We start from the raw sequence: 22,828 nt of genomic DNA, 5'->3' as shown, positions 1-22,828 counted from the left end.
GTTTTCAATCAATAATGTCACCGATAAAGTTCAGAGAAAAACCGGAGGCCATAGTCATACGCACGATACGCACCATCGAAGCGCGAATCATTGCCATTTATAACGTTTTCGCTGCGAGCGCGCAATCTTACTTTTATATATTCTATTCCCTTTGAAATCTATATAAGATTACATTTTTAATAAAATCGGTACTAATTTTGCTTCAATATATAATTGAAAAAACAAAAAATTTATTCATCTATAATCGTATCTTTTCTTATCAAAATAATTACTTCACTATCGATAGTATTTACGTTTGGATTATAATCTTTATGTTGAAAAAATTATTTATATTTAAATATATAATATATTCAAAATTTTTATATTATATAAACGCACGTATAAATATATTATAAAATTTAAGATATGAATATATAAAATTTCATATTTATGCAAATATTGAATAATTATATAAGAAAGAGAGATAAGAGAGAAAGAGAAAGAGATTCTTTCTTAATCTGCCTCTACTATATTACTAGGTTCGACATCTATATAAGATATTTCCGGGAAACATACGCACATTCGTGCCTGTTCACCAACGACGAGCTAATCCAACTTTTCCCACTTTCTCTCGTCGAGCGAGCGAACGACGTAGGCTGTAACGCGTTCCCATGAACTTTCACCTTGGGATTTCTTTTTCGCAGACCGATAATTAGGTGACTCATTCACGGTGAATTACATACAGCGGGTGAGATACGGGTGAAAATGTGGAATCACCATGGAACGAGCGCCCGCGTGCATGTTCCTCATCAACCCTTTCCATGAGCTGTTAATTACACCCCGTTGTTGTTCGCGCGTTGTTTGTGCTCGTCAAGAAAAATTAACCTGCCATTAAACGGAAGCTCGCGGCTCTCGTTCAATGAAAGCGCAGCGATATTTGTCTCTCCTTTTCTCTCTTTCTCTCTCTTTCTTTTTTTCTTGTCACATTATCTCGAGCGAACACCTCGTAATGACAAAATTGCGTTCAATCCCGTTCGTTCGCTCATCATCGACGCTGCCATTCACGTCGGCAGATGATTAACTCGTCGTCGTCGTCATTGTCATTGTCGAGCTATTCGGTTGAGTATCTTGCAATTGTCAATAAAAATATCAAATTTATCAATCTCGTTCTTTGTATATACCTTATCTACATATCTTTTCCCCGCGCAGATTGAAAAGTTCGCTTTATGCTTAAATCAAGTTGGTCTCAGTCTCGAATGACTTTCTACAGACTACATGAATGCGAACAATGTAGCTGCAGTAAATCTGCGTGAGATTCTCCTTTCAATGCAGATTGTAAAAACCGTGAAGAAATGTCTATTGTATCTGCAAAATAGAATCAACTTTCATGCTTTCATATTTACAGACATATACCATGCTTTCATATTTACAGATAATATCAATATATTGATATATTCAACTTTTTAAGATGCGAATTTTTGTTTTTATTCTACTGTAAATAATTATAAAAGTTATTTCTTTATTTAATTAATATATTTGCATATAACAGTAAAAATTAAAATTATTGTCTAGGATTTGCCGCAAAAAGAATAGAACATTGGAATGTAAAATGAATTTGGATTTATGTAAGAAACACGGAGTATACAAATGTAGGAAATAATATAATATAAAACATAAATGAAGTTAAACGTGCTTGTTAAATATAGTTGAATATCATATCAATAAAGATATTAATAATCACGTAAAAGATTTATAATACTATATTGGATCATTCATTAAGTCAGATATAGCACGCATATATGTACGATTCTATCCGAATGTATTTGATGATGATTATTCCGAGACAGAAATTATTGGATTTCACGAACGATTTGTTTTTCAATCAATCGGATTATCGTTTTAAACGAGAAATAAGCAAAATATAGAAAGAGAGAGATTTCTTATCCTTCGTATCTTTTCCCAACTTTCAACGCTTCGAAGCAAGAAGATCAAGTCTATAGGGAAATCATAGTTGAATTTATTAAGCCGACGCGAGTAATTTCCCGCGAATAAATATTTAAATAACACGGACGATTTATTCAATCTAGTCAATATCAAGCCGGACTCAAACACGGGACGGTTCTGTCGATAAATTTAATGTTACACCATTAATTTCGCGTAACTCGATGCCGTTACTGACAACGGGCGTGCAATCTCACGCTTCGTATATTTAAAGCGCACAATTTTTCCCATCCGTGTGTACATGCATGCATGAAGAAAAATTATATCCACACTAAATTTGCTTAAAATTAACATAATTAAATTGCAGTTAACATTGTATATATATGTATAGCGGCGAAATTCCCAGCAACAAAATGTGATTAAAACTTGTTTATCTAAATTTATATCCTCGGAGGAAGACCAGCCCTTGTTAAGCTACGGGCTGGTTATTCGAATTCTCTCGGAGAAGATTAACCCTCGTAGAAGAGTTAAAACAAGCATCATGCTTTTCCCGCCTCTAATCTGGCGGTTTAACGTCCACTGATCCACCTCACGGTAAGTTTACTTGGCAGTCAAAGGTTTACAGCGCGATTTCCGGAATATATAAATACGCATACATGTACGCATATTTGTATGCATATGTATACATATATATGTACACATATATATGTATGTATGTGTAAAAAATAACAGTAACAACATGCATTCATTTCGCAGCAAATTAAAATGCGAAACATTTACTTATACAATTCGCTATACACAGCCATTCATGTGTGTTATAGCTATTACGCCATGTGAAAAACGGAAAAACCATTTGCGCCGGACCTGGGAAAAAGATAAAACTGTTGAATTTTCCGATAGCTTGGTAAATAACGAAGCGACGACAAAAAAGAAAAAAAATTAACGCGACCACATTCGTGCGATATCTCAAATTTACTCCCGGCACGTACTCGTTAAAATCACCTTAATCTTTGACCTAATGTTTCCTAATTTTTTTCTCGCGACAATGCACGCGTCCCGCACTCGAAAATATAACTTTTCTGATAAACATCTAATTCTTATTAATAATTGTATTACTATTACATCAATTAATTAAGAATGGTGGTTGCAGATAACTAAATGAACATCGATTTATTAAAGTAAAAAGAAATATTTAAATTAAAACTACTAAAGCTAAAATTGAAGCTTAAATAAATATATCTGGAATTAATTAGTAATAATTAATAAATAATAGTTTATGATAAATTACAAATTTAGAAAATTATCGAATTCTATTATTATTAAATTAAGTAATAACGAAATCTATTTAAATATGTATTATGTACGCGCGCCTCCAAAATTGACGTGTTTCAATATGCATACGCCGCTAAAAGAATACAAGATCAATCGCGCTATTAAATGGCTACAAATGTTAAATAAATGTGAGGTAAATTAAACCCTCCCTTCCGTATTTCTTTCTATGTCCCTCTTCGGAAGAGCCACACGACGTGACTAACAGCACAATAAGCCATCGATCTCCCCTTTTCCCCATCGGCTCTTTTTTTTTCAGGGTAAACTCGTTCCGTTGGAACAATCGGATCGCCTCGAAACGATCGCCCATTCAAACAGCTCTCGACAACCTAGTCGGGTGACGAAAAAAAAGAAGACTGAACCGATGACGGAGAGGCGGCGCGGAAAAAATCGAAGCGCGAAAGCACGATCGCTCCGACACGTCGACGGAGTTGGAATCCGGCCTTTTTCGAATGCCGCCGGCGTTGTGCGAAAATCTCCGAACAAAAATACACTCCTCGTTGCTCCCGGAAAATTAAATCTTTTTACGGAAATTGCCGAACAAATCGACGCAATCGTTCGGCATGTCGACGGGACTAGAATCCACTCTCTCTGGGGTGCCAGCTTGATGCCGCGGAAATCTCTGAGCCAATACAGAGAATACACAGAGAATTTGCAATTGGCATATAAAATATATTAGCAGTATATTCTTTATTTACTGTGTTCTTTTATCTTTAATATTCTTTAATTTCTAAATATTCACAACTTTTAAATTATAAACAATCGCAAATAGATTTCTCTTCACGATTTTAGTAAAAAATGTATATACTACAAACGGACATACAACATATACAGATATATTTATATATAAACTTTATTCATTTAAACTCGATTTAAAAAAAATTTTTTTATTTAAAAAAATTAATTTTATCAGTTGATTACTAAAATATATAATATTAGACATTAAAAAGTTGAATAAATAATAAACAATCTCCAAGTTTTGCATAAAAATTTTTATCTCATATTTAGATGAGACATTTTCTTTTTATATTTCCTTTGCTCTTTATATTAATTCTGATTTTTTTGTTTGCAATTAACAAATACATGTATACAAATTTTATAAAAATCTTCAATATTGTTTTAATTATTAATTTACTGCATTCAAAATGTAATCAGTCTCTAATTAATGATTGATAACCAACCATGAACAATGATTAATTTAGCTATTCTTATTTCAATTATCAATTATGAATATTGATTAATCAAGAATATTAATAATCATAATCATTATTCATTAATATAATTATACAATACTATTAATTATATTTTAATTATATTTTACTCAATTTTGTGCAAATTTACTCTTTTTGGATATTACTGTCGGTGTAATTTTGCTGACGCAATGCCGCGGAAACTTTTCCGGCTCGAGAGCATAGCCGAATTCCGGCCGATGTAACCTTCATCGATACAAGGCACGAGTTTCCCTCGTCGTCGGTTCATCTCGTCGACGTGGAAGCTGGGTTGTCGCGTCCGCTCTCTCATCGACACAATCGTATTTTTCATGCCTCTCTTCCCAGGCCATCTTCCTTCTTTTTTTATTTTTCTATCGAATCTCGCTTTCGAAACCCGTTATCGTCGTGGACGAGTATGCGTCGTATATGCGAACAAGAATGACGCTTCGACTTATGGCATCGCATACCGGACGCCCATTAAATCCGTCGATTTTAGCGGGAAATTCTTTCTCGTGCTCCCAGGACGTGAAGTCGCGGTGAAACATGTAAAAAAAAGAAAAAAAAAAAGAAAAAGAGGTCAACGACAAAGAGACAGCAACAAAACGAGACGCGCGCGCACGCGCGCCGAAAAATACGCTCGTTGACTCGTTATTCGTCCCAGAAAGAGAGAGAGGTCGGAGATTTTATCGGGATTGCTTTTATAACGATGCAACTTTGCGGATCGGATGTATCCGGCGGAGAAAATAGCGATGGAATTTGCGATGCAAATGTCACATTAAGAGGCGTAGAGTCGATGTAAAAAGTCGGGACCTGTGTCTGAACATACGACGAGATAAATGCATATTTTTACCTGGTGGCGAATATATTTTATCTCACATTGCGATGATTAATTCTGTTGGAATATGGAAATATTCACTCAGCGTCTCTTTCTGCTTGTTTTCATTATGCGGTATTATCTACCAAGATCTACATAAAGTATTTCTTTAAGAATGAGAAGACTAAGAAACATGAAAATTATGCAATTAAATAAAATATGAAAATTAGAAATCTCAAAGAGAGAAATTACATGATCCGATTAGCTTTAAAAAAGTCGAACAGCGGAGATGTTAATGTATAACATTGTTAGTTATTTATTGAGCTAATTACTGCAACTATCTTTTGTAATTTCAAATATCTCAGCTAATTCGTAAAGAACCAAAATAGCAGAGTTTATCGACAGCATTTAATGAACAAGACGTACTATTTTTATTCGAATTTTATAATGTCTTAATCCAGCTAAAAATATGTCGCATTAACTGATTGCTTATGTTATACGTATTGTACGATTGCTAATGTTATACGTATTATAATACTTAATGGATGTGTACAAATGGATCTGTCAAATCACTATTCCGAAGCGTACTGAGAAATAAATCCGTGACAATTTTTCCTTATGTGACACGACGTATAAGATTCGTTTCCGCCGAAGAGATGGAACAAAAATAACCGTGAATGATAGTGCATTAATAAGTGAAATCGACCCGGCAGCTTATTATCTAATGATGCGATATCCGCTTCGAGTTTTGTAAGAAATTGATGATCTGCTCCGTTCTATCCCGCGCGCATTGACACGACAATGAGTAAAAAATCGTACGATATACTATAGTAAAATCGTACACTCATATAATTATATGAGTTTGTCAACAATAATCATATTAATAAAAAATTTTAGGTCAATGATATTTTATTAGATTTCTCGTTTTTTTTGTTATCAAAAATATCTCTTATCAATTATTATTTGTAATAAAAGAATTATAATTTGTAATAAAAGATTGAAACTAGAAAAATTATATAATAATAATAATTATATTCCATTATTCTTGCAAATCCAAAATTCTATTTAACAGTAGCATTATTTAAGCTATTTTATTTAATCTTCTAATTATTTTCGAGAATTTTATTTACTAATTTTATTTATTAATTTTATAACATGGAATATAATAAATCTTGTAAATCCTTAATTTTTTTATTCAAGGTAGGCTTGAGAGTGCTTAATAACTTTCTCCCTCTCACCATTTTTTATTTTCTGCGAAAGAAACAGTATGTCGACGAAAGTTGTATAAAATAACGACATCCGCTTATGCATATCTATTAAAAGTGAAAAAAACTTTTCGCTACGTCACGCACTTTTCCTCTTCCTTCAATGTTGCCGGCAGCCGGAGACAACAAGCACCTCTCCAGAGTGCCGGTATATATCACGTATTACGCGCCACGCACACTTTAGTACTTAGGAAGGGGAGGAAAGGCCACAGATACGTACCTCTCTAGGCCCAGTGCATCGCGTGATTTCATGGTGAGAGGATCAACGCAGCTATCAACCAAAAGGAACATTTGAGACTTTTTTGGCAGATCATTTCTCATTGTCTCGATCAATACCGCTGATCTTACAAAATATTCCTGATCAAGCGGCGCGATTTTGAACACCGATCAACCTTGGATTTTGGCATGGCTCTGACAATCAAGGTGAGTGACGAACGTGCGCAACAGGTTGATGCACACTCTCGCGCCCGTGATACGCAATCTCTCCCTCCATCCTATTATATAGGTGTATACGCGACCGGTGATTTAAAGTTTCGGGGGAGAACACTCTCGAGGGAGAACCGACTCGTTCGCGAAGTTCACGCTTTTAGGGGAGCGGTGGTTTTGTTTTGGTATGCGGAGAAAATTCTCGCCCTCCGATAACCTGCCCGCACGAGATATCGCCTCAAGAAGCTTATTCATCGGGCGTTCACGTTCAGGATACAGCATGAGATACTTAGGATCCTCCTCGCGGATTCGCTCGGTGTCGTACATTTACAGTAGAGTATTTGAGGATAGGGGAGACCCTACCGCGCCGCTTCCGGGCGATTTATTTTTATTGTAATGCGTTTCAGCTCGTACGAACGGAGATGGCGAATAAATTCGTGTTAAAAAATTGCCCCACTTTGCATAATTGCATATTTGCTTGGGATGTGTGTCTCAGAAGTTGCATGGCTTTTACAAAAAACATATTTGTATCTGGGAAATAAAAGGGGAATAAACTCCAAATTGTCGATTTTCGCATATTATCATTAAATCAATAAAGCAAGCAAATAAAGTACAGATTAAATAAAGCCTACGATTAAAGCTCGCAAACATTATTTGATAATACATATTAACAATAATGAAGTAAATATTGTAATTAATTTGTTTAAAAGTAAATTTGTCATATAATAAAAATACATTTTAATAAAATAATTTATTTTATTTATTTTTAGAATGCGCACTTTTTCATGACTCTTGCCTTTTCCAGAGAAAAGTAAATTTTATATTTTTTTGCTTCCTGGATACAGACATTCTATTTAAATGAAGCAAATATTGGAAACCAATAAAGACGTATTTTACAGACCATATTACCGAATTTGGAATGAATGTTTGTTGAAATGAATGTTTGAATGTACGCAAAGGCTCGATTAATGCGCCATTAGATTAAACCAATAATGTTTCATTGTTACGTTACCTTTATATGGCTAAACGATCGCATGATGCAAAATAATTACGTTTTTCACGTTTACAAAAGCATTGCGAAAATGCTATATTCTGAAATTGTAGTGGTATATAACAACGCATATGTACGTACAGTATGGAAAAAAATAAAGACGTGAGTCAAAGAGAAATTTCAATTTTTATCAAAAGCCTTCTATCTCATGTGTCTTAATTGGTTTGTATAACTATAATAGAATATAATAGAATATTGGTCATCAATAAAATCAAATCTCCATGAGTATTTTTAGATCTGAAATATTGTGCTTATAAAATTGAGTTAAATTATTTGTTTTAATATTGCAAGATATACAAAATTGTGGAAAAAATTAATATAATAAAAATAAATTTACTTATATAAATTAAATTATAAAACAATTTTTATAACGTAAAAGAATACACACAAATTACAATTTTTAACTATCATTATTTAAAAATAAATTAAAAAGAGAAACTTGTGCGATTTTTATACTTAGCACATGTCTTTCGAATCATGTAAAAACTTTAAATAATTGGTATGTACATGCTCTCACAAGAAATAACCTAGAATCACGAATAAAATCTTATAAAAGAAAAGAGAATTTTTCTGTTATAAAATCGAATTATCGAATTTCCGCACGTAGTGCAACGGTTATATGTGCGGAGCGATTGAAACAGCGGCTTATCGACAATGCAATAACATTATAATTCATACGTATCGCAATCGTATACTTATGCGAAAGGTGCGGAAACATCGCCCGACCAGAATAATAATCGCAAAGGTTGTCGAACGATTTCGTACTCTACTGAAACCACAGTGTGGTCTAAAGGCGCGTTCACAGTCTGTATAGAATAAAGGAATAAATAAAACTCTCTCTCTTTGATACTAGAGAAAATAATTTTTAAATCTATTTACAACAAAAATACGAGAAAATAAATCGGCAAAAATTTTCACGGTTTTAATATCTGGATCGCTTTTCGCATAAAATTACAAGATTTTTAATATGCTGAATATTAGCAAATATATAGGAGAATAAAAATATATAGAAGAATAAATAAGCTTCTAGAGTATCAACATATATTTTGTGCAATTTATATTAATATGTGCAAAGAGATTTCTTGTTAAAAAAATCTGTCGTATTTATAACATCACAAAATGAAAAATTGAGAAGGATGTCATGCATACTTGTTAATTATTAATAAGTCTTGCAGTTTTATATAAAATGGAGCTTTGATATAAATACATTTCGACTATACAATACGTACGGGTTACAATACAATATGTCCGAGAATTATTATTAATCTACGATTTACCATTAATTTCGCCCCAAACAGTTCGCCCATTCAACGCGCGAATATTGTACGAAAGAGCAAGCTATGTTATTTATTGACGATATTATTTATTGATCGCGCTCGATATCAAATGCGAAGACGCGACTAACGATCGCGGCGACAATCTCGCTAGTATATATCTCGATTACCGCTAAGCAACTGTAAATTAGTTTGATAACCGTAAATTAATGCGGCCGCAAATAATGCCGCATCGAGGCGGCGGCGTGTCGCTAAATTATTATTTATCGAACGCGACGCCGATATCGCTCGAACGTATAACTTATAGGAAGGTGTGCGTTTTCGCTGATAGGTATATCTCTCGGTTACCATTCATCGACAAGAGGGGGAAACCCCTCTCTCATCATATAAATGCAAATTAATTTTATAACCGGGCAAATGTGCCGTGCGACGCAAACGTGACGACACGACGCGAGAATAAATCATCGGGTCGAAGCGGAGCAAAAGTGGCGCTCCGATATAATTGCACGATACATGTAATTATCGTTATGTACATATATATATATATATGGGCGTGAGTTTCTCACATAAGCGTAATTAATACTGTACTAATACCGACAGTTCTCGCGACACGTCGTATGCTTACGGCGCATTATCGGTCGCATTGAATGCGAGCGTAATTAACGGCCCGTATGCGAATCGCCGTATGTACAATCGAGAGCGAGAGAGCAGGCAGGATCCGAAACATTCCGGTGCATTATAACGCGCGAACGGTTTATCGCAAGGCGCGACGTGCCGACGATAAAATCTATACCGCCACCAATTTGCCATTCCGAGCGGGCAATAATTCTTATAATTCACACCGGTTTGCGGAAGTAAGCGGTTTTGCGCGAGCGCGCCCGCATCGAATCCACAAATCACTCCTGGACCCGCCATATATATACATATATATATTATATATATATCTCTACACGGGCGCGTCGTGATTTACGGAGCCGTCGAGATTATTAGGATTCTGTTACAAAAGTCGAAATTCGAGATGCCGGATCTCCGCCGGGAAATCAGACAGACGACGACGAGGCAGGCGCGTTAAGTACGATCTGAAATGCGAAACGTAATTACGTCGTAATTAAGCTGCATTTGGGTCATGAATTCTTGATGTTGGTGGATGCAGCGCCTTTAACACGTTATTAAAATGTAACATTTTACGATCAAACTTTATAATTCACATTTTCTTATTTTTACCATAGTTTTTATCTAAAAAATCTAAAGAATTTATGATTTTTATTTAAAATTCAAATGTCTGATTATGATACCACAGATTTTTGCGATCTGCTATGAGAAATTTGTTATTCAGTCGTTTCCCGTACATTATTCCATGATGAATATTAGTGTTATAAAACAAGACATCACGCATGAAAAAAATGCCATAAACTCGGCCACGTATGATCGTATGCAAAGAGCCGCGAAGGCAAGAAAGAAGATCGACGATCGTAAAGCCCGAGGTTATTCGAAATCCAGGCCAGGAGAAAGCAGTGAAAGGACGATGAGATTAAAATTCAAATTATAATGCGCGTGTAAAAAAGATAAAAATGTAGTCGAATCGACGACAAATCATACGTTCCCGATTGCAGTTCGAGTTGTCAAACGAGTTTACTCGCGAGGTGATATGCAAAAGAGGAACGAGGTCCACGATCAGTACGAATACGTTGGCACAAAGGATGTCAAAGGAATCCAATAAACAGCGCGCGAAGGAATTCGATTGGCTACAAACTCAGGTATATTACACGAGTTCGTAATAATCTGGAAATACGTTTCCATGTTGAAGCTATCACATCGGACAATCAACACGTCTTTATAAACTCGTTTCGATTAATGTCTATATAAAGCAACGTGACAAACATACACACTTACAAATATCTTTTTTTGATTGGCGCAAATCCAAAGAGTCAATTGACCTAAATCCAGTATATATGTATGTATGTATGTATGTGTATGTGTGTGTATGTGTGTGCATGTATATGTGTGTTTCGAAGCATAAAAACTGTCACCAACGATGAGACTATTATCGAACAGTAGTAGCAGTAGTATGTTGGCACTTTTGAACAAATATACGTTGTTCAAAACAGGATATATCACTTTTTCATATGTCCATATCATGTAGTACATATTTGATATTTTGAAAATGTAATAAATGGTATTCAATATCTACTTTAGATTTCACATTCAGGATTTAAAAATATTACTATCTTACAAATAATTTATTTAAAAATATTTTATTTTTTTTTATTTTTATGTACATAAGTTAGATCTGTTAAATATTTCTTGCTTCGCATAATAATATAGAACGCACAAGTGTAATTTACTTCGCATAATAATAGAGAAATACGTATAAAATTAGTAGAATATTCGCTAGTGCACTTACACTGATTCTTTTAAGGATAAAATTCGCTTAATGAGGCAGAGTGTGTCGCGGTAGACGGAGGTCGAGTATACGAGGAGAAAATTCACTTTCCGTAGAATGGTTATGGAAAAAAAAGGAAAGACGCAAGGTATATGTAATTTAAAGGCGACGACCCCTTAGTTAAGATCCGACGATGACGCGCGATGTAGTGTAACGAGACTCGGCGGGGTGCGTCGTGCGCGAGGTGAAACGCCGCGGGGAGGAAGAGAGATGAGGCGAACAAACAGAGATTGGAGCTACTCGCATACCGTCGTCGTATAGCAGCGGCACGACGCGGTGGTTGTGCTGCTTGTTTAGCTATGTTAGCTTTGGCGTGCTCCGCCTGCCTCGCCTGCAGGCTAGCCCTTCCTTATCCGCTTTCGTTACCGCATGACAGACGTGCTTCCGCCCTTATTGTCGGACGGCCATGCAGCTAATTTCGCCTCATGCGAAATGTCTATCCGAGTCGCGTTCTCTGTCTCGTCCTCTGGAACCCATTTACCATAATATTTGCAGATGGTATAATCATATTAAGCGCCGTCGGGGATGGATATAGAGCGATGCAGCGCGGCAGGCTTAATAAGTTTAGCGTCGAAACTCGCGTAAAAATATTCCAGGTCTCCTACTTTTTTATACGCGAGAAATCTACAATGTCCGCTGTTTAGGGAAATGATCCAATGGGACAATCAAAAGTCAATAATTGCATTAGCGCTGTTCATTTAACTATGCAATGCGTTACCACAATGCGTTCGGTAATAATGATGTAACTAATAGGGACCGTTATATACAATGTGTGTAATTGCATATACTGTATATATTCAATAGTCCCTAATTGCATTAATTATCAACTACATCAATATATAATTAATGTTGCAGTTCCTTATCCTCGTCTGCGCCCTGTTCATCGCGACGATGGCAGCCGAATCGGACAATAGCGAGGGACAGCAATCCGGCAGATCGCGGGTTTCTGATGAACAACTGAACATAGCATTGAGCGACAAGCGTTACTTGACCAGACAGCTTAAGTGCGCCCTGGGAGAAGCGCCATGCGATCCCGTTGGGCGACGCTTGAAAAGTACGTCCCTACTCTCCTCTTGGAGATGGAATAAATCCATCACAGAAAGTTCATATTCCGCGATTATCTTGAACAAGACTTAAAATAAGATTTTAATCCTCTTTGTCTGGCATCGATGAACTCTTGGCGAAAAAAAGATCAATTCTTATAAACTTTTTGCTAAGAAAAAAATAATAAGAGATGAAAAAAGCTACTTTTTCAATATTTTCAGATTCAATTTGAATTATTTATTATATCGAGATAATTGCAAGCAAGGATTTTCCAACTGGTATAATTTCGGTGAGTTCAATTTCCAGAGATATACGCGAGAGTGAACAAGTACGTCGAGCTAATTGTCGTGTTTCCATTGTCGTAGAGTAAACATAGGGGTTGCATACTTTTGCATGTCTATAGTAATGGAATCTGAACTCAGAATCTGAAAATTTAGAAATTATACCAGGGCTTTAATAAACATTTTTAATAAACATTTTATTAAAGATATTGAACGTATGTATCACAATATGCTATTTATGTTATGCGTTTATCTTCTTTCAAAAAAAAAAAAACAGATTTTGTATTTTCCTCTCTTCCTCATTTACATTTTTTATATGCACAGTTTTTATCCCACAGAAGATCAAAATTAACATTGAGAATCTCGAAACAAATTATGTATATATATCTACTTGCGAAATATAAAACGTTAATTAAATATTATTATATAATATTATATATATATATATATATATATATATATATATATATATATATATATATATATATGCACACATTGTAATATTATTCTGTAATAATATTACAGAAGTTTCAAGAGAAATTATTCACGCATATATAAACTTAAATAGCGTAAAACCTATCTGAAAATTCTGTCAGAGATTTGTATGTCGTTATTTTATCCAGGCTTGGTGCCATTGGTTTTGAGAGGCTCCTGCCCGCAATGCAGTCCGGAAGAGACACGTCAGATCAAGAAGGTCCTTTCTCACATTCAGCGATCCTTTCCGAAGGAGTGGAGCAGGATAGTGCAACAATACGCTGGAGTTTCATAAACGAGACATGATATAAGCCGACTACGACGAGGCTGAATGTCCAAAAATATAGTAACGGAATATACAAAAGAATATATAATGGCTATCTACATCTATGAGAGAGGCGAGAAACAACATCGTATATTCATTCATTCGATGATATTATCGTTAAGCATCGAAAAAGTATATTTTAGCCAAAAGAGATATTTAAATCACGATGTACATATCAGATAAAAATCTATTAACACATATAAAATATACATGAAATGTGTATTGATCTGTTATTTGAAATGTTAAACATATAAATAAATTATGTCTGTTTGATATATTTTATTAATAAAGCTTATTCTTGTATTACCAAGAGATAAAAATTTCCTTTTTTATCCTTTTTCATTATAATTAATTGATTATGTATTAATGAGATTCGTGACTAGAAAAGCATTATAATTTTATTTTATAATTTTAATTTTGCATTATATCAGCATATTTCTCAATATTATAATATAAATTATAATGCACTGTTAACAAGCATAATATATTACTGTATGAATTTTTTCGCAAAAATTACCTCGTGAAAAATTTTCCAAGATAATACGAACGAATCACGGAATGCCAAACATAATTTTATATAAATAAATCGTAAGTGGGATAGAAAAAATAACTAGTTTAACTTAATTTAAGTAAAAACAAAAAAATGATATGCTATTACATTGCTATTTTATATGTTTTTGTCTATTTTCAATTCCAATAGCCATTACATTATGTAGCAGGATATATTTTTACAACCATACATATAAGTAGTATTATATACGCTGTCTTTAATTTGATATAATATCTATTTCGTTTGTACAGAAATTAATTATTTTATTTTATAAAAAATTAGAATATATTGCAAAAAGAGAAGAGAATTTGTTTATCAAAAAATTTCTCCGTTTTCATAAAAATATCATAGTTGAATCATTTTAGAATTTTAACATTAAATTCTTTTTCGTAATACGTGTACATTTCTCATTTATTGACGTTTTTTTAATTTTGTGCTTTCCCATAACAGCAATTTAAGCTTTATCTTCTATCTTGAGTCGTATTAATCGCAACGATGACGCATGTTTACAAGCGTTCGTTACATTAAAGCGTGTTTCGCATTCATAATGTATAATGCCGATTAGGGATATTGGCATTAAATCTGTACGTGATCTACGAGCCGCGTAACATACGTTGTTATTAGGGCTTTATAAGTATCCCATCGTTTCGCAAGGACTATTGGATGTTCGATCAGCTTTATCGAGTATTAATGACGATCAACAAGTTGCTAATTTATTTGGCACATAATTAACACTATATCTCCGCACCCCTCTGCTATTCAACCGCCGTGATTGCGCCCTGATTCGGATTTCACTGCCCTTGCTGTGAATATTAATTCTACTGTGCTTCGATGTCAAAGCCCTCGTATGCATGCTAATTTAAGTTTGTCCTCTATATCTACGCTGACTGTGCGAGGACAGATTAGTAATTAAACTTTGTAAGCACTGATAAAAATGCATGAGTAGTGCAGTAATAATATCGTCATCTTAATGTATGAAAAGACGTAATATTGGTTACTACCTGAAGAACTATTATACTTGAAGAAACTTTTCAGCTATCAATTGTAGTTCAAACTAAAATATGTCTAATTCAATGCTTATAATAATTTCCGAATAGAATAAGACTGAGTCACGACGATTTGCGAGCAAACGATTGCTTTAAAGTGAGAAGTTAAATCGAGAAGCGATTTGTTTCATTATAATTTTCCATTAGCAGACACTGAGTCACTGACCCTTAAAAATATTTTTATAAAACTCTTGCGATAGACTAAACAAATATTTTAGATGTATATTGTGCAAATATCAATATATATAATTTTTATCTTAAAAATATTTCCTTTTTCTTTTAATTTATATACAAGTAATATTTCTTTAAGACAGGAAAATATTTACAAATTCAGTTATATATATATATATACACACATATATGTACGTATATGTAATTAAAATTCATTAAAATTTAATTTGTAATATGTACAAAAATATTTTGCTACGAGTCAAAATGAATTCAACACTGCCATAAGACTATTACACTGTTTCTAGTCCAAGAGTTAAGACGTGAAATCGAAATAAATTAAATGAATAATATACGCAGGAAACACATTTCAAATTGAATATTTTAAATTTAGAAAGCAATAATATAAAGTTATATTTGCAAACGCAAAACACATTCGGTCGCACAATAAATATAGATAGACTATTATCAGATTTCCAAAAATATAATTTTATTATACGGAAATAATCGATATTCTTAGCAATGTGATGATTTCTCACCGCGAAATGCATTCTTATAATTAAAATATGCTCTCTGGCTGCTACAGAAATCACAAAAGACATGAATATATAAAGGATTACGTGTTGTCCTAACGATTATAACAATGGCAGACAAATCTATCGCGTCACCTTACAAGTTGCGAATCTTTCAATGATACTCGCACATTCTCGTCTGACTATTTATCGACCACGTGTACTCAACCGTTCAAACTAGTTTTCGATTATGCTTTCCCGAGAAAAGCGGAGATCTCGACAATTCGGGAAATCCGATTTGCCACTCCGTCTAGCCTCACAAAATTCAAAATTGAAGTCTATGTAGGAATAGGTGAAGAAAGACGCTGACAATTTCCACATAAATGCTCAATAGTACAGTGTGTTTCTAAAATGCTTAAACAAGTTTTACAGATTTAACGTGTAATCAATTATGATTTATTTTTTCTTGGTAAAGATATCATGTCCATAAAGAAAGTTCAAATCATTGAAGATAGAAAACTTATCTCAAATTAAACTTTAAAGATAAAGATACTACAAAGTTATTGCGTTCCAAATTTCGAGTAAACTTCATTTTAATAGAATTTCGACTCTAAAATGTTGTCAACATAATATTTAAAGTTAAAAAGGAAGGCAGCCTCTCAATAAAATTTCCGCTAAGAGAAGATTGATTCCAACTTGATCGAGAGACACACCTGCAAAGCTTGCCAAAGTATTTCAGTAACATCCTGTACAAAGTATGTCGCGAGAAGATTCAACTCACGTAATGCTTGCATTTTACATCAGTACGACGCGATGCAATTTAAACAGTTCGTCTTGCTAGATGCAATATGAACCGGGCATAGCGATTAAATCGATCGCGATCGAGCGCGCGTTTTCACGTCATACGGTCACAGTCACGGATCAAATTTCTGCCTAACAGATATTTAATCGCTGGATAATTAAACTCTCGTCAGTTGTGATTTCGTATACGATGCGGAGTGTCATCTCGCCGACGACTAGCCGAAGTCGAAACTACTGCTACTGCCGCTTCCGTCTTTCAGCAAACATTTGTTCTTCTTGATTGATACGCGATAATACACTTTCATTCGAAAGGGACAAATATTGAATCCCGTCGAAGAAACGAGGAGACAGTTTGCACACTTCGTGTATATATTGCGCAAATGATATTGCACATACGTATGTCTTATGTACTTGCACTCTCGTCTATATTTTTATTGCTCACTCGCGATCGGGCTCTATTTACACCCCGACGAACTTAAAATTTTCCAACTCCACCGGGAATCGAAGTCGGGATAAAAATCTATCCGAACGCAGCGAACCGTTACTAAACACATCCGGCGCATACTTTAATTACTTTTAATTACACTAAACGACCTGCAACAATACTTGCGTTCGTAGTTAAAATTAAGCCGGGCAAATGTGTAGAGTATTGAAAATCGTTAGATGCAGTTTCGACGGAATAACAATCCGAATACTCGAACAATTTAAGGATTCCAATTAAAAAAAAATAAATGAACGAAATAAATGACTAATGCAACATTGCCGGCTAGAAAAGATTTTCAGTCGTATTTCTTTTTATTATTATTAATGATATTTTGCCTCATTTTCTCTTATATGTAGCATATTAAGTATAATATGTAACGATGTGCAATGTTGTGCTGCAAGCAATTTTCCGAAACGACGACGGTATTACCGCTTCGGGAAAGCGGCATTATGTAGCCGTAAGATTATTCCAGTGTCGGGCAGATTTCCGTGGTCGTTCGATCGCGACCTTTGCTTTATAATTCGTTATACGAGCGTGATAAAACGACCATAGCCTTTCCGCAACTCCCTTCGCGCCGCGATCCACAAGCGCCGCAACCGCTGTCACCATCGCCGCCGCAAATCCACGATGTCGTTAATACGACCAGACTTCAACGTCGTCTGAAAGTTCCCTCAGCGCGCGGCTCATCCTAAGGGATCATCATTTCCACCCTTTATCGAGCGTCGTACAAAAGGCAACTCGTTTTGCCCGATGGAAAACAGATAAAAAGATCCTTCTCCATTCTTTCTCTTCTCTCTCTCTCTCTCTCTCTCTCTCTCTCTATATATATATATATATATATATATATATATATATATATATATATATATATAGATAGATATATAGATATACACACATACTATCAGCGATACGTACGAATTGCTGAGAGAGTCTGCTAAGAGAACTCATGAGGGGAAGGGAAAAAACTTCCGACCGAAAGTTTTCAACGAGAAAGAGACTTCGTTGAACGGTACGTAGGTCTGGGTGAGAGTGATTTCTTTGGTTCGCCGCTCGCCGACAAACTTCACATTTTTGCTGCTGCAGCCGCTTTTGCGCGCGGCAGTTGAGATTCTTGCTTGCGCGGTGTTCAAGTGCGCGATTAATATTTTAATGCGGCTCCTCGCACCAAGCAGAAATTGCTATCCGCTTAAGGGAATTATCCGTGAAACGTTTACCTTATTTAGTTTATTTCGCTTCGCGCATTTTTCTCTTTCGAGGTTAAATATCTTGAAATATGCTAAAATAAAGCTTTAAATTAAATTTCTATTGAGTAATGTACGATTAAATAAAAAATCTAAATAATAAGATAAAAATAAAGAAAATTTAAAAAAGAGTTTCTTCCTCCCACATATATTTATATCTTTAGGCTCAATCTAATGGTAAATCTTACTGAAAATTGCACTAATCATTGATATTCATAATTCAAATTTTCGCTCTTTAAACAAGCATTTTCATAATACTTTTATAAACGGCTTTGTCTCTCTGCCAAATATAACGGATCCCAAAAAGCTTCGTTCAAAAAGCAATTTCTCAAAAAAAAAGAAGTGTGAAAGATTGACTGCTAGTCCTCTCGCGGACACGTGGGAACAACATTCAGCCGAGAGAAGCATCGTTTGCGTCGCTTTAATTACATTTGAGAGCAGCATGAGGACCGACTCGACGCGACGCGAAAACGCGGAACGGGATTACAGGAGTACGCGACGCTAACGGCGCTTAAACACACGAGAGGCATCTCCGTCGTACTCACTCGCTCGTATCCAAACGCCGCCGGCAATTCTTGGCGTGGCACAATGCCTGAATGCTAGAATGCGACTCGTGAATGACCCGGACATCTCTCTCTCTCTCTTTCTCTTTCTCTCTCTCTCTCTCTCTCTCTCTCTCTCTCTCTCTCTCTCTCTCTCTGTTACATCCTTGCTCTCGCGCTCTCACCTTCTACGTCGACGTGCACACGCACGATGCATTTCTCTCTCGCATGCATCGTGTGCACCAGCTTTCGTACGATTACATAAGCTGATGGAGAGAACGCAAGAGGGGCATGAAGAGAGATAGAAAGAGAGGGAAAGAGAGAGAGTAAAAAGGAGAGAGAAATCGCGCGGCTCCAAAAGGCTTAATGAAAGTTGCCTGTTGCTCGTACAAATCGTCATGTAAACGAAGAAAATTTCTATTCCACCATATGTCGTCCCTATTTCTCGTCCTCTTTTTCGAGACACGCTCTTTCATGTGGTGACTGTTGCTAATGATGTACTATGGGTTTATCTATTCTTATTAGGTGAAGAGTTCATCGTAAAAAGAGCGTATGATTAATGGTAGTGTTTTGTGGAAAAAACAGGTATAAAAATTTAAACTTTACATTGTTAAAAGAGGAATAAAGCAAAATGTGTATATCAAATAAAATATGAAAAAATAATTCTTGAAAAATAGGAAGAAAAACAACGTTATGTTAACAATGTTTCATAATGTTTCCATATTACGTACGCTTTTCCGAATAGACTTCGCAATTATGCATGTCTCGTTTGAACTGAAACGTGCCATATCAAGTGTTTTCGTCTCGAATTGTAGCAAAAGTTGAATTATGAACGCAAGTGGGTTTTTATTAACGCAACATATTGCATGCACGCACTAGATCAAGCGCATATTAATTAAGAGTATATTTGAAAAGGCAAACGCGTATTGCCTGCGCGTGAAATATGATTTTCAGCCACAATGTCATAATAATGACAATTAAATATCAAAATTATTCTACTTTTTGATGTTATGTTAAAAAATTGTGCATGACTCATTGAATGAACGATTAATTATATAATTATTATATTTTTGATGATTATGGAATGTTTAATCTTTTAATATCTTGTGTTTTGCTATGTAAATTTTATGAAAAACAATATAATTTTAATAAATAAAAATAAATGCAAATATACACTATATCTCTGTGTGTATTACTGTTTCTATCTTTATGCATATTGTTAATATATATATATATATATATATATATATATATATATATATATGTATAAAATCTATATAATTATCTCATCGCTGAAAGTAGATTACAATAAGTAAATATAAAAAGTAAATCGGAGTTTCAGACGTTCGTTTAGACATCATGCATTCGATTTATTTTAAGAGCAGCTAGGGATGCTTTGTGCAAATGCTTTGCGAATTCTTTGTTCGACATAGCATGATGTTAAGCAATGGTATCGCAGGACAACTTCGCGGTGTGCGGTGGTACTTCCTACGTGACTATCGTTTAAGCTAGTTTCTCAGAGCGGGATATTCGTACTTCAAGTTCCCGACAGCACTAGCCGGGATTTAATGGACTTCCGGAAGTAGGTCATACTTCTAAATAATGCAGTAAATAGAAAGATGGCTTTGTAAGTAAAAGCTGCATCGATAAAAAATATCTGCATAACCGCATAATTCATACTTCACAATCGACCACGCACAATGACGCAAAAATAGTAATTAATAATCTTATATAAAAAATTGGTAATTATTTTTATAATGATATTTCTCGTAAATCGAAACCGGGTTTTGAAAAAGAGACAAACTTGTTTTCTTGCTCTCTCTCATTCTGTTTTAAATATCATGATTTATTTAATTTTTATTTAATTTTATTCACATCTAAAGTCTAATTATTGGATAATTAACAAGATTATGATGAGAAATAAAAAATTCAAATTGAGAAATTATATAATTTTATTTAACTTTCAAATTCGCCAATTTGACTGACGTAATTATTTAAAAAATATTTCTTTCTCTCATTTAATCAATATAATTTACACATTAGCATTTAGCTATTCATATAGTCGAGTTATATGCACGCGGGCGCGTACACTACACATACACGTCTATTCACTCAATCACATATGCACATATCCAATTTTAGAAAAATTTATCTCAGTTTCAAATTTAAACGGATATAATTCGTAAAAAGATTAAAAATCCGATTTTCCTAATATAATATATGATTAACAAGCCTAGGTAAGCACAAATAATATATTAGAATATTATATTGTAAATTAATTAAACATATAATTAATTTAATAATATAGTATCACATTGTCACAGACAGATTAATAAGATATTCATAATTAATTGTGCGATTCCATATCACGTTTAAAACGCGTCTACGCAATCAAAGTGAATGGCAAGATAATTATTACAAACTTGTATAATCTTCTGAAATTGAATTATCGGATTCGACGAGCACTGAGCGACTGAAATAGTAATGTAATATATCCTATATTATATTATAATATGATTGATACAACGATCGCGTATATAAAACAAGAATTTCCTTTAATAAATATTTAAAAAAACAGTATTTTTTTCATTTTTTTGTTAAATGTAACATATATAACGTATATGAATAAAAATTTGCACGTTAATAATAATGATAAAAAATTTATATCATTATTATTAATTAAATTTATATTATTATTAATTAAAAACTTTATACAGAAACTTGTAGAAATTTTATATAGAAATTATAATAAAGTATTATTTTTTAATAATATGCTTTATTGTGTAATACTAGTATCAATTGATTGCTACGCAATTTTAATTTTATTTGCGCGTAATAAAAAATTTATTTATTAAGCAATATTTGAACATACGTAGATTATACGTATTATATTTCATATTTCATTTTGTATGCAAAACAAAACGATATTGCATTGATGTTTGTTTCTGCATAAGAAAGAAAGTCCGAAGCAAGAGGATAACAGCAACGTAGAAACATTTCGCGTACTTTGAAAGAAAAAGAAGACAAAAGAAGATAAAACCGAGACACGAGGCCGCATCCATGCGCGCGACCGAATATTTCTCAATGTTGGTGCATGGAGAGAGTAATATGGAAATCGTCTGGTTCACCACTTACTCGAATACATGTACACACGCGTGTACAAGAGAAACACGGTCCCAATTTTGTTTCACGTTCGATTGGCTATTGCTCGCAGAATCCATAGACATGTGAATATATACAGAATATAAAGAACTTATTTAGACAAAACTTTTACAAATACAAATCGGAAAGTGTTACTAACTCTCTCGAAAAATTATCCTCCTCGAAAATTTACTAACAGTCATATTATTGAAAATGGATCATCATAACAGTTAAACAGAAACATTCGAGTATTTTTCATTTCTCTCTCGATATTTCATATTTCCCGTCTGTATTTTTCTTGCGGTTTTCTAATATCAAATATCGAGAGTTTTAATATTGATGATTCTCGAAAATTTCGAGCTATCATTTTTTTTATTTAATTTATTATTTTTTATTTAATTTTTTATTTAAATGAACGCTCCTAGTTATTTTGAGAACTTATTCCTTAAATATGTGTGTGTATGTAAGCGATCATATATAAAATTA

At 34.1% G+C, this 22,828-nt stretch overlaps 1 protein-coding gene across 1 annotated transcript; it reads left to right on the top strand.

The window, feature by feature from the left end:
* Positions 1–6,719: 6,719 nt before the first annotated feature.
* Positions 6,720–14,130, top strand: Csp2 (chemosensory protein 2). Its single transcript, XM_083108321.1, has 3 exons — positions 6,720–6,962; positions 12,589–12,787; positions 13,682–14,130. Exons 1-3 carry the CDS (start codon positions 6,945–6,947, stop codon positions 13,825–13,827), a joined length of 363 nt encoding a protein of 120 aa, XP_082964447.1. The 5' UTR covers positions 6,720–6,944; the 3' UTR covers positions 13,828–14,130.
* The last annotated feature ends 8,698 nt before the right edge of the window (positions 14,131–22,828 follow it).

The sequence above is a fragment of the Camponotus vicinus genome, unplaced genomic scaffold, assembly GCF_025532165.1.
Source record: "Camponotus vicinus isolate PSW18456_S1 unplaced genomic scaffold, iyCamVici1.0 SCAF_9, whole genome shotgun sequence".
Taxonomy (NCBI): Eukaryota; Metazoa; Arthropoda; class Insecta; order Hymenoptera; family Formicidae; genus Camponotus; species Camponotus vicinus.
The sequence above is the reverse complement of the archived record's forward strand: the minus strand, read 5'-3'. Positions and strand labels throughout refer to the sequence as shown.

What these genes read in the sequence shown, in the direction of transcription:
- Csp2 (XM_083108321.1), top strand. An exon ending in CGTTGGGCGACGCTTGAAAA is followed by an intron (nt 12,788 to 13,681) that starts GTACGTCCCTAC and finishes TATTTTATCCAG; the next exon opens with GCTTGGTGCCATTGGTTTTG.